The 13,780-nt window shown below is 38.6% G+C and overlaps 3 protein-coding genes across 10 annotated transcripts; 2 read left to right on the top strand and 1 right to left on the bottom strand.

Annotated features, from left to right (window-relative positions):
* The first annotated feature begins 738 nt into the window (after positions 1–738).
* On the top strand, positions 739–6,520 carry LOC131674107 (orphan steroid hormone receptor 2). 8 transcript variants are annotated; one of them, XM_058952613.1, is made up of 8 exons: positions 739–896; positions 3,548–3,767; positions 3,836–4,147; positions 4,232–4,502; positions 4,571–4,872; positions 4,948–5,150; positions 5,221–5,498; positions 5,861–6,520. In XM_058952613.1, the coding sequence occupies exons 2-8, from the start codon at positions 3,555–3,557 to the stop codon at positions 6,124–6,126; spliced, it is 1,845 nt and encodes a 614-aa protein (XP_058808596.1). In that variant the 5' UTR covers positions 739–896; positions 3,548–3,554; the 3' UTR covers positions 6,127–6,520. The 8 variants fall into 8 exon arrangements, with proteins under 8 accessions (XP_058808596.1, XP_058808599.1, XP_058808600.1 ...); XM_058952616.1 differs by lacking the exon at positions 739–896 and adding an exon at positions 1,755–2,228; XM_058952617.1 differs by lacking the exon at positions 739–896 and adding an exon at positions 2,903–3,256.
* Positions 6,521–8,347: 1,827 nt separating this feature from the next.
* Positions 8,348–11,136, bottom strand: LOC131674105 (glucose-induced degradation protein 4 homolog). Its single transcript, XM_058952612.1, has 4 exons — positions 10,978–11,136; positions 10,688–10,855; positions 10,383–10,615; positions 8,348–10,294 (listed from the first exon to the last, which is right to left on the bottom strand). The coding sequence occupies exons 1-4, from the start codon at positions 11,122–11,124 to the stop codon at positions 10,231–10,233; spliced, it is 612 nt and encodes a 203-aa protein (XP_058808595.1). The 5' UTR covers positions 11,125–11,136; the 3' UTR covers positions 8,348–10,230.
* A 441-nt stretch (positions 11,137–11,577) lies between these two features.
* LOC131674104 (BTB/POZ domain-containing protein KCTD5) lies at positions 11,578–13,774 on the top strand. The gene is made up of 3 exons (XM_058952611.1): positions 11,578–11,922; positions 12,075–12,371; positions 13,225–13,774. Exons 1-3 carry the CDS (start codon positions 11,578–11,580, stop codon positions 13,408–13,410), a joined length of 828 nt encoding a protein of 275 aa, XP_058808594.1. The 3' UTR covers positions 13,411–13,774.
* The last annotated feature ends 6 nt before the right edge of the window (positions 13,775–13,780 follow it).

The raw sequence follows: 13,780 nt of genomic DNA on the forward strand, positions 1-13,780 counted from the left end.
TCCATAAATCTTCACTTTTTTGTTTTATACCTAATGTTTATACTTGAGCTTGTTCAAGATACATGTACCACTCTCTCATAATGGAGTAATTCTCTTAAAAGATAATGCTGTGCCTTTGTTCATCTTGCTCTCTCACTCTTGCTTTCTCTCTCTCTCTTCAACTGCAACATACTACTTTAAGTGTATATCATTTTACATAAAATAGCTATATATTATATAGATATTAATTATAAACTCTATACAATGTAAATGATAATTAGAAAATTGGCTGTGTTTGTTATTCTAAATAGTAAATATGGATGTAATGGTGACATTATTTACAGGATAAATAAACAAATGTCTTTTTATATAAAAAATTATTATTGTTCTTCAGTCATTGCAACATTCTCTTGATTCACCAGCGACAAATTACAGATTTGACTTGGCGCAGCTCGATGTGAAAATCGTCTTTTACGTAACGCATTTTGCATAATCGCCAAATTGCACAGAAGCCATTCAAAATCGAAATCTCTAACGGCAATCTTTACGATGAAACTACTTGTAAAATCTAGAACGAAGTAGAATTCATAATCAACATTACGCACACATTAGAGACAAAGTCTCGTGGCACACATGTAGCGTGCAAAAAGAAAAGATAAAGAAACGCGATAGTAAATTGTATCGACGACGGCATATACACAATTTGCGCTGCGAGCGTGCGTGTACTTATTTAGCTTTAGCCGCGCGCGCACGTGTGAACAGCCGCTGCTGATTGCGCATTGGTAGGGACGTGATCACGTGGTTGTGGTGCTTTGCTGTCAAGCGACAAAGGTAGTGTCGGCAGCGCGAGCAAAGGTTATGAACTCCTCCCTGCAGGCTAAGGACGAAGCCAGAGTGCTGCGTTCTTACTACACCAGGTGAGCAAATATTTTCATTTTACGATCTTTCAGATTTCGAAAGAGAAAAATTTGTACAGATCAGTGTCTTATTTGCTTTGCGAGAGTCATAATTTAGTGATGTTGCGAGTTTGTTTTAAAAGATTTACGATAAGGATAAAGCATTATCGTGTAATTTGAGAGAAACTGCTTGCGAGATCCATTTTAGGTTAGGTGAACGACGACTCGATTTTTTACTTGGGTATGACGTTACCGATGTACAGTGAAAGTGGAATCATATTTTTTAGATTGAATTAACAAAATTTGCGTCGTAGATATACTTGTTATCGACATCATCATAAATGCCAAAGTTATTTTCTTTTCCAATAGAATTCACGATTTTTATATGTGCCGATTTTACAAGTCATATTATATGGATTTTTGTTTCGTTTATTCATTATATAAATTTTTTATTAAAGACTATATTTTAAAACAAAAATGAACTTGCAAAATTTTTATTTTTATTTGAAATTTTGATGTGCTATAGGCATTTACGGAGAAAGCAATTCTTCTGTTGATTTTAAAGTTCACCTTCTGCAGTTAATTGATAAAATCACTTTGTTGACGCATCCCGTTCTTTATCTCGTCAAAATACATTGACCTTTTCTTAAATGCCGGAATTAAAAATTTATATTGTTTATCTTTCGGCATTCAATACGAAAAGATTTTAATTTTGGTGTACAAACTAAATATAAAACTACGTAAGCAAGTAATTTATTTTATTTACTGTAATACATGTATGTACTTGTCATATGAGTTCGAAAGAAGAACCGATTGAAACAAAAACTTTTTGTACAAGTTTATTATCGTCTTTTCTAAACTCGATTTCGAGTGAGTGCATCATATTTTTCCATACGAAAACCATCAGATTTTCGCAACTGATATTTTTCTACAAGTTAAAATCAGATTAGATAACGCGTACAAAAGTGTATAAAGACTTCTGCCAATCTTCGCAACCGATTTGCCTTTCACATAAAACGTCAGGGTTTTTCAACACGTTGAAAAAATCAAAATGTGTATATGTGAAAGGATGATAAACCCTTGAAAAAGCGATCGCTCGTGTTTGAAGCTGCGGAATGCATTTTCCAGCTCTACCGGTCGTCCATCGAACAGCGAAGCCGAGCAGTTAATCTTGAAAAGGCGGTTAGGCAAGTCGGTACAGCTACTGCTCGTCGTAGGTGCACGCCCCGATTAGCTTCTCCCCCTCTCGTCGCTCTCTCGAGATCAAACACACGTTCGCGCACGTATACATTCAGTGGTGTCGAAGTGCATGCACCTGCGAACACACACTCGCGAGAACGGTCGAGCAAAGAGGTAAGGTATAAATCAAGCAACGTATCGTCGTGTCGCTTGGCGTAAATCATACATCTCTCGGGACGTAAATCAGCCGAGGTCGGGTAGCAGACGCGCGAGAGGAATGCACCTGGGTGGAGCAGTGTGTTGGTAGCCAAGCTTCCGTTCCCTCTCCCGCTAATAAAGCTATGCTGCTTCTGCGCTAGCTGGGTTTCTTTTCCTTTGCTCGCTTCTTTTTTTGCCGAGCAAACGAGTGAGCGAGAGAGAGGGAGGGGGAGGGAGGGAGGACACGCACTGCTATCATCCCTGCTTTATGCTCGTTCTGCCTCGCTTTCGATAGCGATCGTGGAGAGGAGAGCTGGCGTACCGTGACGACGAGTGCCGTGCACGCTTCTTCGTGACTGTGCGCGCTACCGGGAGAACGTCTCGCTCGTGCATCTTATTCATTGCTACCTTGCAATACCTTCCTTTTTATCTTATTATTTTTCTTTTTTCTTCTTTTACACTGTGTTTGACAATGTGACGTTTGCGCGATTTGCAATATCTGAATGGCCTAAAATTAATCGATTTCATTCAAAAGTAATTTATACTCCAATACTCCGTTTTATACCACCATCGGAACGTTTACGGAGTGAGTTATTTGCTTAAAATTTTTTGTAGTTTCTTTTAAATAATTTAACGATCGATGAAAGATCTTCCCTTGTACGTCAGGGTCAAATACGAAGACTCTATATTGCTTGGAAAATATAATCAAAACAAACCTTGTCGAAAACTTTCGGGAATCTTCTAAAAGGCAAAAGTTCTTTGCTCTCCAAAATTTTGAACGCATAAAAACACAGATTCGCCGTTCGGATATAGAGTTGTCTCTCACACACACGGCAAAGTGCATCGTTCAAGAAGTCGAGCGAGACCCAGTCTCCCTCTCTCTCTCTCTCTCTCTCTCTCCCGAGCAACCGAGTAATAAAGGCCGCATAGAGTGCAAGAAAAGCTAGGTAGGGAGAAGCGAGCAAAGAGAACGAGATGCGGAGCAGAGCGAGAGAGGGAAAAAGGTAATTCTCTGCTCGGTAGCGCACGTGACCCGCGAGGCGCGACCGACCGAAATATAATCAGTGCAGCGCGCTCACTCCGCTTTAACTCTCCGTTCCTCTCGTCGTCCTCTCTTCTCGCGCGTCTATGCGCGCGCGCGTGTATGTGTGTTCGTTGCACCTGCCGCCACCACTGTGTATTGAGGTTATAATGCTACGTGGTCGCGCTAACCCACGCACAGGTGCACGCGTCCTCACTCCTCCGTATTTTTAGTCTGCGTGTAACGTTGCCGCTGCGTCTTTCCTTATTTTTAGATAAAACATGGACAGAGATGGCGACCTCGAAGCCGAGACCAAACAGCAGCAGCAGGTCGACATCAAATATCGTGCTCAACAACAGCAGCGAGCCAAAGAAATAAGCAGGAAGCAAGAAGAAAACAGCGAAGAGGAGGAAGAAGAGGAGCCCGAGGAAGAAGAGGACAATGACGAAGAAGAGGAAGAAGACGAGGAACCCGATGCCGACCTCGACGCGGAGGTAGTTACATCGTCGAAGCATCTCTTTGCTTTCCTATAGTGTCTGATTTGTTACTCTGTTTCTCATAGAAAGAGACGAAACCCATGGTCAATAACAAATTGCGAACTAACAGCGACGAAAAGCTCAATGAATGTAAGCCTGCTTTGCAGAACATAGGTGTGAGAGACTACAGATCTCTCAGAAGACACCACATTGGATTGGATCTGCAGAATAGTAACTCAGACAGTACCCAGGATATTTCTGAGCAAAAGCTCAAGAGAGAGATTGGAGGTGGAGTTGATTACTCTACTGCTGCTGCTGCTGCAGCTGCTGGTATGATGCATCATCATCTGCATTCTGGCATTGAACACATTAGAGGCAATGCTGGTACTGATATGGAGGTAAAATATTGTTTGATGAACTATCTTTTATTTATTTTTTTTTTTCATTCTCAAATTAGTAGTTTAATTAATATTGCATTGAAGCAGATAAAGATTCCTAGAGATGGAAGAAGTTCTTGTATGGGAATAGGTCTATCATTAGAGCTATGTGTTGTGTGTGGAGACAGAGCAAGTGGAAGACACTATGGAGCCATTAGCTGTGAGGGTTGCAAAGGTTTTTTTAAAAGAAGCATACGTAAGCAACTTGGTTACCAATGCAGAGGCAACAAGAGCTGCGAAGTCACAAAACACCACAGAAATCGTTGTCAGTACTGCAGATTGCAAAAGTGCCTGGCGATGGGCATGCGAAGTGACTGTAAGTCTCTGCAGATCAAAAGTACAGCGAGAAAACTGAATAGAGAGAGCGTAAATCTTACTTTTGAGTGTTTGTTACAGCTGTGCAACATGAGAGAAAACCTGTCATAGGAAGCAACGAGACTGGCACTACAGGAAAAAGTGGTAGTCGTGGTCCACGCGTTAAACCTGAGCCACAGCCATCTTCTGTTGTTGAAACAACACCAGTACCAAATTCGTGGGAGCAACAACAGCATCATCAACCTGAAAGTCCTAGTATGGAGGAACACCACAGTAGTGATAGTGATCTCAGTGATGCTTTAACGTTAGCGCGTGAACGACTTCTCATTTCACATGCTTTAGACAATATGGCTAAACTTATGGCAGGAGATGTAAGTAATATTAAGAAAAATGTGATATCGATGAGATTAGTGTAAGCATTTTATAAAAATTGCTGGTAATTGCAGAATATCAATGGTACTACCGAAGAACCGGATGAAGACTGGAACTGTGGTCAATTGTTATTGGAAAGACACATGCACTTTGAACTGAGAGCTCCTAGTCCTGCTCCTGCATATTTGTCGATACATTATATATGCGAAAGTGCAGCGCGACTGTTGTTTTTGTCGGTACACTGGGCTAGAGGCATTCCCGCGTTCCAATCACTTCCGTAAGTATTTTCTCCATCTATATTTTAACTTGTAAATGATCATAAGATAATTTATCGTATATTTTTGTAGGTCGGACATACAAACGACATTAGTACGCTGTTCGTGGGGACAGTTATTCACTCTCGGCTTGGCCCAATGTGCTTACACTCTCTCTCTTCCCAGTATTCTCACATGGATCATTAATCATCTTCAAACAAGTATTGCTCAAGAGAAAATGACTGCAAACAAAATAAAGTCGGTGACCGAACACATCTGCCGTTTACAAGATTGCGTCAGTTCGCTCCACCGACTGCAAGTGGACTCTGTCGAGTATGCTTATTTAAAAGCTCTAACGCTTTTTAGCTCAGGTAATTTACATACAATAAGATACCTTAACATTTGAATATTAATTTTTCCTCGGCATTTTTCATCTTCTTAAAACATTCACATGACTCACACTGAATAATGTTTATAAATTTAACAAAAATTTGCAACGCAACGTTTCTGCGTAGTTTCAATAAAAATATATCTTGACGAACTGAGGCTTATATTATTGTTTATTTTTATTAATAGAAGGCATACATTTTTGTCTTCTCAAGTATTAGTTGAAAAAACAATGCCTCAGAGCGCGAAATTAAATATTGATTTTCTATAGTCTACAGCAACACTTTCTTTAATTTTTGAATGCAAATATGTTTTCTATGTTTAAACAAATGGTTTTATTTTTTAGACAATGTTCTCGCTGGAGTGTGGCGTCGTCGCGTGCAATGCCTTCAAGAAGTCGCATGGACGGAACTTCAGCAACGAGTAGGTTCTGAACGTCTACCACGACTTTTATTACGCTTAGCTCCCTTACGTTCGATAAATCCACGAGTATTGGAAGATTTGTTCTTTGCTGGTCTGATCGGCAAAGTGAGCGTGGCGAGCGTAGTGCCTTATATTCTAACTATGCAAGACTGCTGCAAAATGGAACCTGAGGGCCAACTACGTGCCTGACACCAATGTCAATGGTGGAAGATAAAAATGTATTAAATAAAGCCTACTAACTTTCAGTATTCCTCTGAAGCAGAATTTTTCACGTCGGCAACTGTCGATGCAAATGTATTTTGTATATTGCTTTTTTTTGCAAAAAAGCAATGTAAAACTTCTTATATTATAATTCTTTATATTTCTTGTTCGTTTGTTGGCGAAATTTTCGTGGAAAGAAACGAGGATATGAGACTGTTTTTTTTTTCTTTTTTTAATTGTTACTATCCGAGACTCGTAGAATTGGGACAGTTGCAATGTATATAGCAAGATAACACGATGATGTGCCTTTACATTAATTAGCAGATACTTATATTTATATACAGTAACGATGTAATTTTGTAATTATTATTATATATTCACTTGCGATTATTGATAAATTGAATAAAATTTATTACAACTATAAACAAACCCTTGTCTTCTTGTTTGTTCGTCTTGAAAGCTTGTCAGTCTTCTGTTTTGGTGTTAGCTAAATGACAGAATCATTTTTGTATCATTTAATAATTAACCCTACGTAAATTTCTACACCGTTATGGAAACAGAATGCAGTGAACCCTTAGTAAAAAAATTAGATTTGGATAAAGATGTAACAGCTTCGCCAAGTATCGAAATGCAGGCTCCACTTTCAAAAAAATTAGACGACATTGTTAAGTCGATGCAAATAATTAACCAACGTCTGAAAGAATTATCATTTGAACGCAGCACTCAAGTTTCGCAGATGCAATTGGTAGCTATCGAAGAGTTCAAATCTTCGCCGAAAACCAACGTCAAACAGAATCGATTCTGGCAGAAATCGTTGTTTGCAAGAACATATTTTGCCGATAAAGACCTGGACGAGTTATTCAAAGATGTTTTGAAGTTCAGCTCGATGTTATTTACATACTTGAATAATCTAAACGGTAATTTTTACGAAAAAAATATTTTACCACATGAGCGTCATTAGTAGTAAAATACTTTTTTTTTTGCAGGCAAAGTACTATGTAAAAGTAACGTCGAATTAGATAGCTCAAATACCCCGAGAACACCCATACCTGAGATACCAGTCGAATCACCTCGAGAATCGAGTGCAATAACTCTGACGACGGTCGACCTGGCGCAAAAAATCACAGAAACCACAGAAACAGCATGCGGTAACGACGAGGAACTCGGCAGTGTGATTGACTCGCAAATTATTCAGCAATCCTTTACTGATCTGATTAGAGCGAAAGTCGAATTCGATTCGCAGTTTTTAAAATTCAATACGCTACTCAGCAAGACCAGCTACTCTGAGGACTTTCATTGCTTGTATGAAATTTGCGCAAAATCTAATATGATTTTGGAGCAGGTGATTATCTTTTGATTATCCTTACCTATTCAGTTGATTATCGTCTTGTTTGCCGTGAATTTTTGCCAATTTCATGTTATAGCACCCTATCACTATACGTAATGCGCAACGTACATCATTAAAATTCAAGAGAATTGGAAATGCAAACAAATTTACAAGTAAAAAGCAATAAATAATTAAATAATATTATTTTTTAAATATTCTTTGCATTAACTTATCTTGTAAAACAAAGCTTCGCATCTTGCTGCGGAATAACTAAAATCAGCTTGATTCCATTGAAAATCTAGATCATGAACGAATAATCAATTTTATGCTGTTATAAAAAAATAAAAATTTATACGTATGATAAGCCATAGAGGCATCAGCGAATTGATAAAAATTATAATTAATGTAGAGAAATAGCAGAACGCCAATTTACAGCAACGCCGCTCCGCAGATAAAGTTTCTCACGCGTAAATGACTCGATGGGATTCCACAATGTATATTTTGATCATTCTAAGCATTTCTTTCATCATAAAAATACGTAAAAAACAGCAGTGTTATATCACGCGGCAAGTAGGAGGGAAGAATGTTTATAAAAACGTCAGTAAAATTTTCAATCGCGCATTGACATAAATAAACTTAAATCTATTTTTGCAGACATCTTTATCAATAGATAAATGCGAATCACTGGCCAATGATAGTGGACGTCTAAGACGGAAGCGCCATCAGTCGATTAATGACGGCGAAGGTCAATCACATCTGGAGAAACAGCTGCGTCGATCAAAACGTCTTGCCGACATCGCCAACGAAGTCCAGATAATTCGAAATTTCAAAAACATTAATTAAATATAATAACAAATTTAATTTTTGTAATACAACTTTAGTCTTTATTACACGTACAATTTGTTTGTGTATGTTGTTCATCTCCCAAATAGCAGTGTTCGTTGAGAAACGCCTACACCACCCTCCCGTATAGTGACAAATAAATAAAATTGGAAAACGAAGCAAAAACATTAAAAATAAAATCATGGTTTCATGAGCATCGTCGTTGTCAATCGCTTAAATTCTACAAAAAAGATTTCATTTCTTTGTTCTATTATTCTGACCTTTCATCTCATTACCATTTGTGTAAATGCGAACAATTTCCGTTGAAATCACACATGCACAATGATGGTTGAATCGTTTTTTCTCAAAAATATCAAATATATGTTTGTAATCGCGCGTGTGACACACATCATTTATGTACATACAAATTCATTCTGGCGAGATTGCAGTACTTTCATCGGTATACAAGAAACTAGATGTTTACACGTAATATATAAAAAATATTGACGGAGGACGCAGCAAAAAGTCATTCTATTAATGTACAAATAATAAAAGTCTCTACTATAAAAAAAAAGAGAAAATAAAGAAAAGAAGCAGCGCAACGTAAGAACAAAAACATAGACGCTGTCGTGGATGTGTGTGTAAATTACAGAAGAAAAAAAAACATGATACTAATGGATGAAGAGGCAGGCCGCGGATTATCTTGATAAAATTCTCGTTACATTAAGACACAGCCCAATTTACATAATCTTTTTGTACAATAAAAAATAAATTATACGATAGATCTACGATTTCCATAAACGTATGATGCAAATTGCGTATTACGTTGTAAGGGACGGTCTAACAGAATTTTTCATTATAGCCAAAGCCGTCGTCTTCATCGCCTTCCATGCAACTTTCTCTCTCTCTCTCTCTCTCTCTCTCTCTATCTTTTCGCGCGCATTTCATTCATTCTACATTCACTCTTATACATTCTTATTTACTATTTTTGTTTTGAGTTGTATAATTTTAATAACTATACAGATAATTTGCTTGAAGAAATAATTAGTCTCTTAACATATATCATTTAAAACATACGATAGCAATGCATTAATCTTATCGATGTTTCAATATTACATGATAGAGATATTTGGAAGCAGTAAGTAACAAATCATCATAAAATTTTATCTTCAATACCTCTGGTATTATATCAACTAAAAACGTCTATACATTTCAAAGTTTTTATATTAAAAATTAGTACTTTTTTCTTTCCTATTTTTTATGAGATAAATTGCCTTTCTACTCAATTTTAACAGATCCAGAGAAATCACATAAGATTCTACTGTGTTTTGATTAAAAAACATTGATTTACTTCATAAAAATTTTCAAAAACAGTCTAATAAAATACATTAATCTTTAAGTTTTTTTTATTTTGGATTTTCTTTCTGTTAAAATCAAGATGTACTACTCGAAAAAGCAATTCATTTGAAGTTATTGTTTCTTGACTAGTACGAGGTAATTATGTCTTATTTTTTTTGCCTTTTGCATTTTTCTTACTTTATAACCACAAATTCAAAAATTGTAGAAATTCTAAAAATCAATAATGATAGAAAAGTTTTTTGTCCTAGCACTGAAATAAAAAAATTTCAATCTTAACCTAAGAAATACATTCCATTTGTAATTTTGAAAAACGTGAAAAATAAAAATATAATTAACGAGTCTCTAATATTTGCTTTTTTTGTAAAATTTGAATGAAAATAAATTAAGCGTATTAGCTTTTCTATCACTTACCAATGTTTACTTGAGGCACTAGTCCACTCTTCGAGAGAGGACACGCTCATTATAATACAAAAACGCAAAAACATTACAAGAGAAACTATCACTGAGTTCAGCGCGAGCATAGATCCAATCAAGAGATCAATCACAAAGCTACCATGTAAATGAATGTCGACAAATCCAGTGTTTCACCTGAATTCATAGATCTGTATGCTGTGCTCTGGTACATGCCTCAAATTCAGCGACTGATACCTATTGGCAAGTAAACAAAAGAAACATGGCTGGTCAGCAAATAAATCACACTAGGGGTTCTTATAAAACAAGTCCATTGTATCATTACCACTCAGAACTTCGATGATAATAATAGCCTTCAATGGAAGCAGCTGATTTTTGAAAGCAAATGTAGTAGAAGCCTGCAAAAGAGGCACCATTGATGTCTTTGATCGTGTGATCAGGCACTAAAAAATGTTCCTTCCATCTCATGAAAACGAAATCCGTTCCCTTCAACGCATCATAGTCGAAACTGTCTGAATTAAACGTCTTTCCATACTGACAGAACGATTCGAATTTACTCTGTGACAAGAAACAAAGCTCCAATTAGCTGCTGGCCAATAAGCTACGTTTCAAATGTATGTATACGCTTACCCAGTGCTTTTTGTCGACGTCCTCATCGGCATCCCATTTGCGTGTAAGGAATGGATATTTTTTGGATATAATCTCGCCATCGAAGAAAGTAGTGAGCGTAGGAAACTCCTCGGTTAGACCTTTGATTTTGAGATAGCCACACAGATAACTGTTCTCCTCGTCGACATGCTGTAAGGCGGATGAAACGTCATTGGATAATATAAAAGTACATACAAAGCACGCCTCGTGGAAATATAGACAATATCCTTTCGCGACTATCCACTTTCTTGCTCTCTTTCCCAAAAACTCACCTGTAGCACGACCTCAACGTCGTAACTGTTGCCCTTGGACTTTTGCGAACCTTGGAATCTGGAGCCATTGTAGAGTAAAGATTTGGTGACGCCGGGTTGTTTAGAATTGGCCGGTGGAGGCGGCACCACGTCCACTTTAACCGGCATCCTTATGATCGGTTGCACTGCTGGTTCGACCTTTCTCGATGCTTCGGCTCGTTTCTTTTTTTTTTATTGTGTTGGTGGCGCAAAACGAGGTAAACAGTCACGACGCACTCTGCCAACTGACTGACTTCTCGCGAACCTCGCGATGCCAGGCGTCGTGATCTGCTGCTCTCCTCGCGGGCGGAACACTTGGCACCACTGCGCTTCTATGCTATATGCTAAACTTTGCACTCCCTTTCCCGTGAATGCTTGATTGTGCTTTGAAGTACTCTACTCTCACATCACATCACCAAGCGGCAAGCACACATACCATTAAAGGCGCCACTGCAACTTGCGAGTCGATAGCAAACTAACTACCGACTGCAGGAAAATTGTCTGTCACGTGACAGTCTCAAGACTGAGATGGCAAGTGCTGCTGCCATACGGATTTTTCGGATTAACCATTGCGGGTGACTGATGCAGTGCTGTTTCTCCCTCTCTCTTTCTCTCTCTCTCTCTCTCACTCACTCACTCTCTGTTTCTATCTTGCGCACGCGTCTGTCTCGCTCTCTCGCACAGTGCTGTTATTTGGCGCGCGTCCTCGCGGAGAGAAATACAGTAGGCCAGCAGAACCAGCCAGAGGCCCAGAGGCAGACGAACATGGCGGAGGCCAACAGCAAGGGAGTCCGCTGCAATAATCAGTGGGTGAGGCTCAACGTCGGCGGCACTTACTTTCTCACTGCCAGGACAACGCTTACGCGCGATCCCAATTCATTCCTTTGCCGATTATGCCAGGAAGATTCTGACCTCATCTCCGACAGGGTTAGTTTTTAACTTTTTTTCAACGTTTGTGTACATACATTCCACCCTCCCACCCCTCGTCTGCTCTTTTATATGTATATGTGTGCACGAGCCTCTCTCGAGTCTCAGAGCGATGACCTATTTTTTTCTTTTGTGTGCTTTCGTGTTTGCAGGACGAGACTGGGGCGTATCTCATCGACAGGGACCCAACGTACTTCAGTCCAATTTTAAACTATCTAAGACATGGCAAACTTGTCATTAACAAGGATTTGACTGAAGAAGGTGTGCTCGAGGAGGCCGAGTTTTATAACATAACCGAGCTCATAAGACTTATCAAGGAGAGAATCCATTTGAGAGACAGTCGACCAACAAAGGATTCAAAAAAGCACGTGTACAGGGTCATACAGTGCCACGAGGACGAGCTCACGCAAATGGTCTCTACCATGTCCGATGGATGGAAGTTCGAGCAGGTTCGTTTTAGAAAACTGATTGAATTTTGACAAATTACATTTTCTGAGCGGCACTCGGATGGTCGTTTTCAAAGTTTGTTATCGCGAGCTTTGATTGTGTTTTCTTATTGACAACCTTGAATGACAAATGCCAACTTTTGATTGGATTTCTATCTGCTCCGAACGAAAAAAGTGCTTGATTAAATTCGCCTGCTTCGTAAAGCTCGAATGTATGTTTACGACTTTTTTTCTATTTTGTCGCGGTCTGCGCTCGCGAAAATACGCTAACTATCTTATTTTATTCTCATTAATTCCACTGGAACTAAACAACTGGCAGGGATTACGAAAGCTGTTGTCTAAGCTTGTTGATTTGTTCGACTTTAATTTTTGTTCGACGAAACTGTTGCCAAATACTTCTTTTACGGCATGGCCGTTCGCCATGGATTTTTCCAAATCACGCGTATTTTTCAACAAACCTGATTCCGTAACCGTATTTTGGAAGTTTTTAGATGCAATAAGCACATTTTTTTGCGGGTCAATTATATTATGAAAGAGAAGCTTTATTCCCGCTAGTCGAATGCGTAGGTTCAACGTTTCCTTGGTTCTAAACTGGAATTTTCATATAATCTGCATTTGAAATAGTGACAAAAGACGATTGTAGCATTGTAATTTCCTTTTGGAGTGCCTCAATGGAAATACATATCGATGTCAGCGGGTAAGCTTTATAATACGAAACAACGCCGGCGTTGCATTTGATATAACAATGAAGCCGATAACGCTGGCAGGACACAATATATCGCGTCATTTTGTCGTACTCCGCTTGATGTGGGATAATTTCTCACGCACGACAAATGACATCTTCGTCGTTTTGCAGCTCATAAACATCGGCTCGCAGTACAACTATGGCAACGAGGACCACGCCGAATTCCTGTGCGTGGTGAGTCGAGAGTACGGACCAACACAACTCAACAGCAAAGAGCAAGAGTCGACGGACCGCGTCAAGGTACCGCCAATAACCCGCAACTCAAACTCACAAAACAGCCAGAATCAATCCAACTAGTCCAGTATATATACAATACCAATGCCTACTTTTTTTTCTGTATCTTATGCTATACCTTATGTTTGGTTTTTTCTCTCAACTATTATTAGGCATTTGTTTGATGTATTGTATTACCGGTATTATTACCTTTTTTTATTTGACTGTATTTATATAGTAGAAGATTATTTGCAGAGCTTGAGGTTGTCCATTAAGAATGACTTTTTTTGGTCAGATATAATAACGCTTGCTGTAAAAACCGATACGGAGCTGTATCACTTTCGACGATCGAGAGAGAAAGTATTGTGGAGAATATTATATCGAACAGTATTATTGATTTAGTTAACAAAGTTTTGCTTGCACGACTCTTTCTCTATTGTTTGAAACGACGAAA

This window comes from Phymastichus coffea, unplaced genomic scaffold, assembly GCF_024137745.1.
Source record: "Phymastichus coffea isolate CEN01 unplaced genomic scaffold, Cenicafe_Pcof_1.1 PCOF00212, whole genome shotgun sequence".
NCBI classification, from domain to species: domain Eukaryota; kingdom Metazoa; phylum Arthropoda; class Insecta; order Hymenoptera; family Eulophidae; genus Phymastichus; species Phymastichus coffea.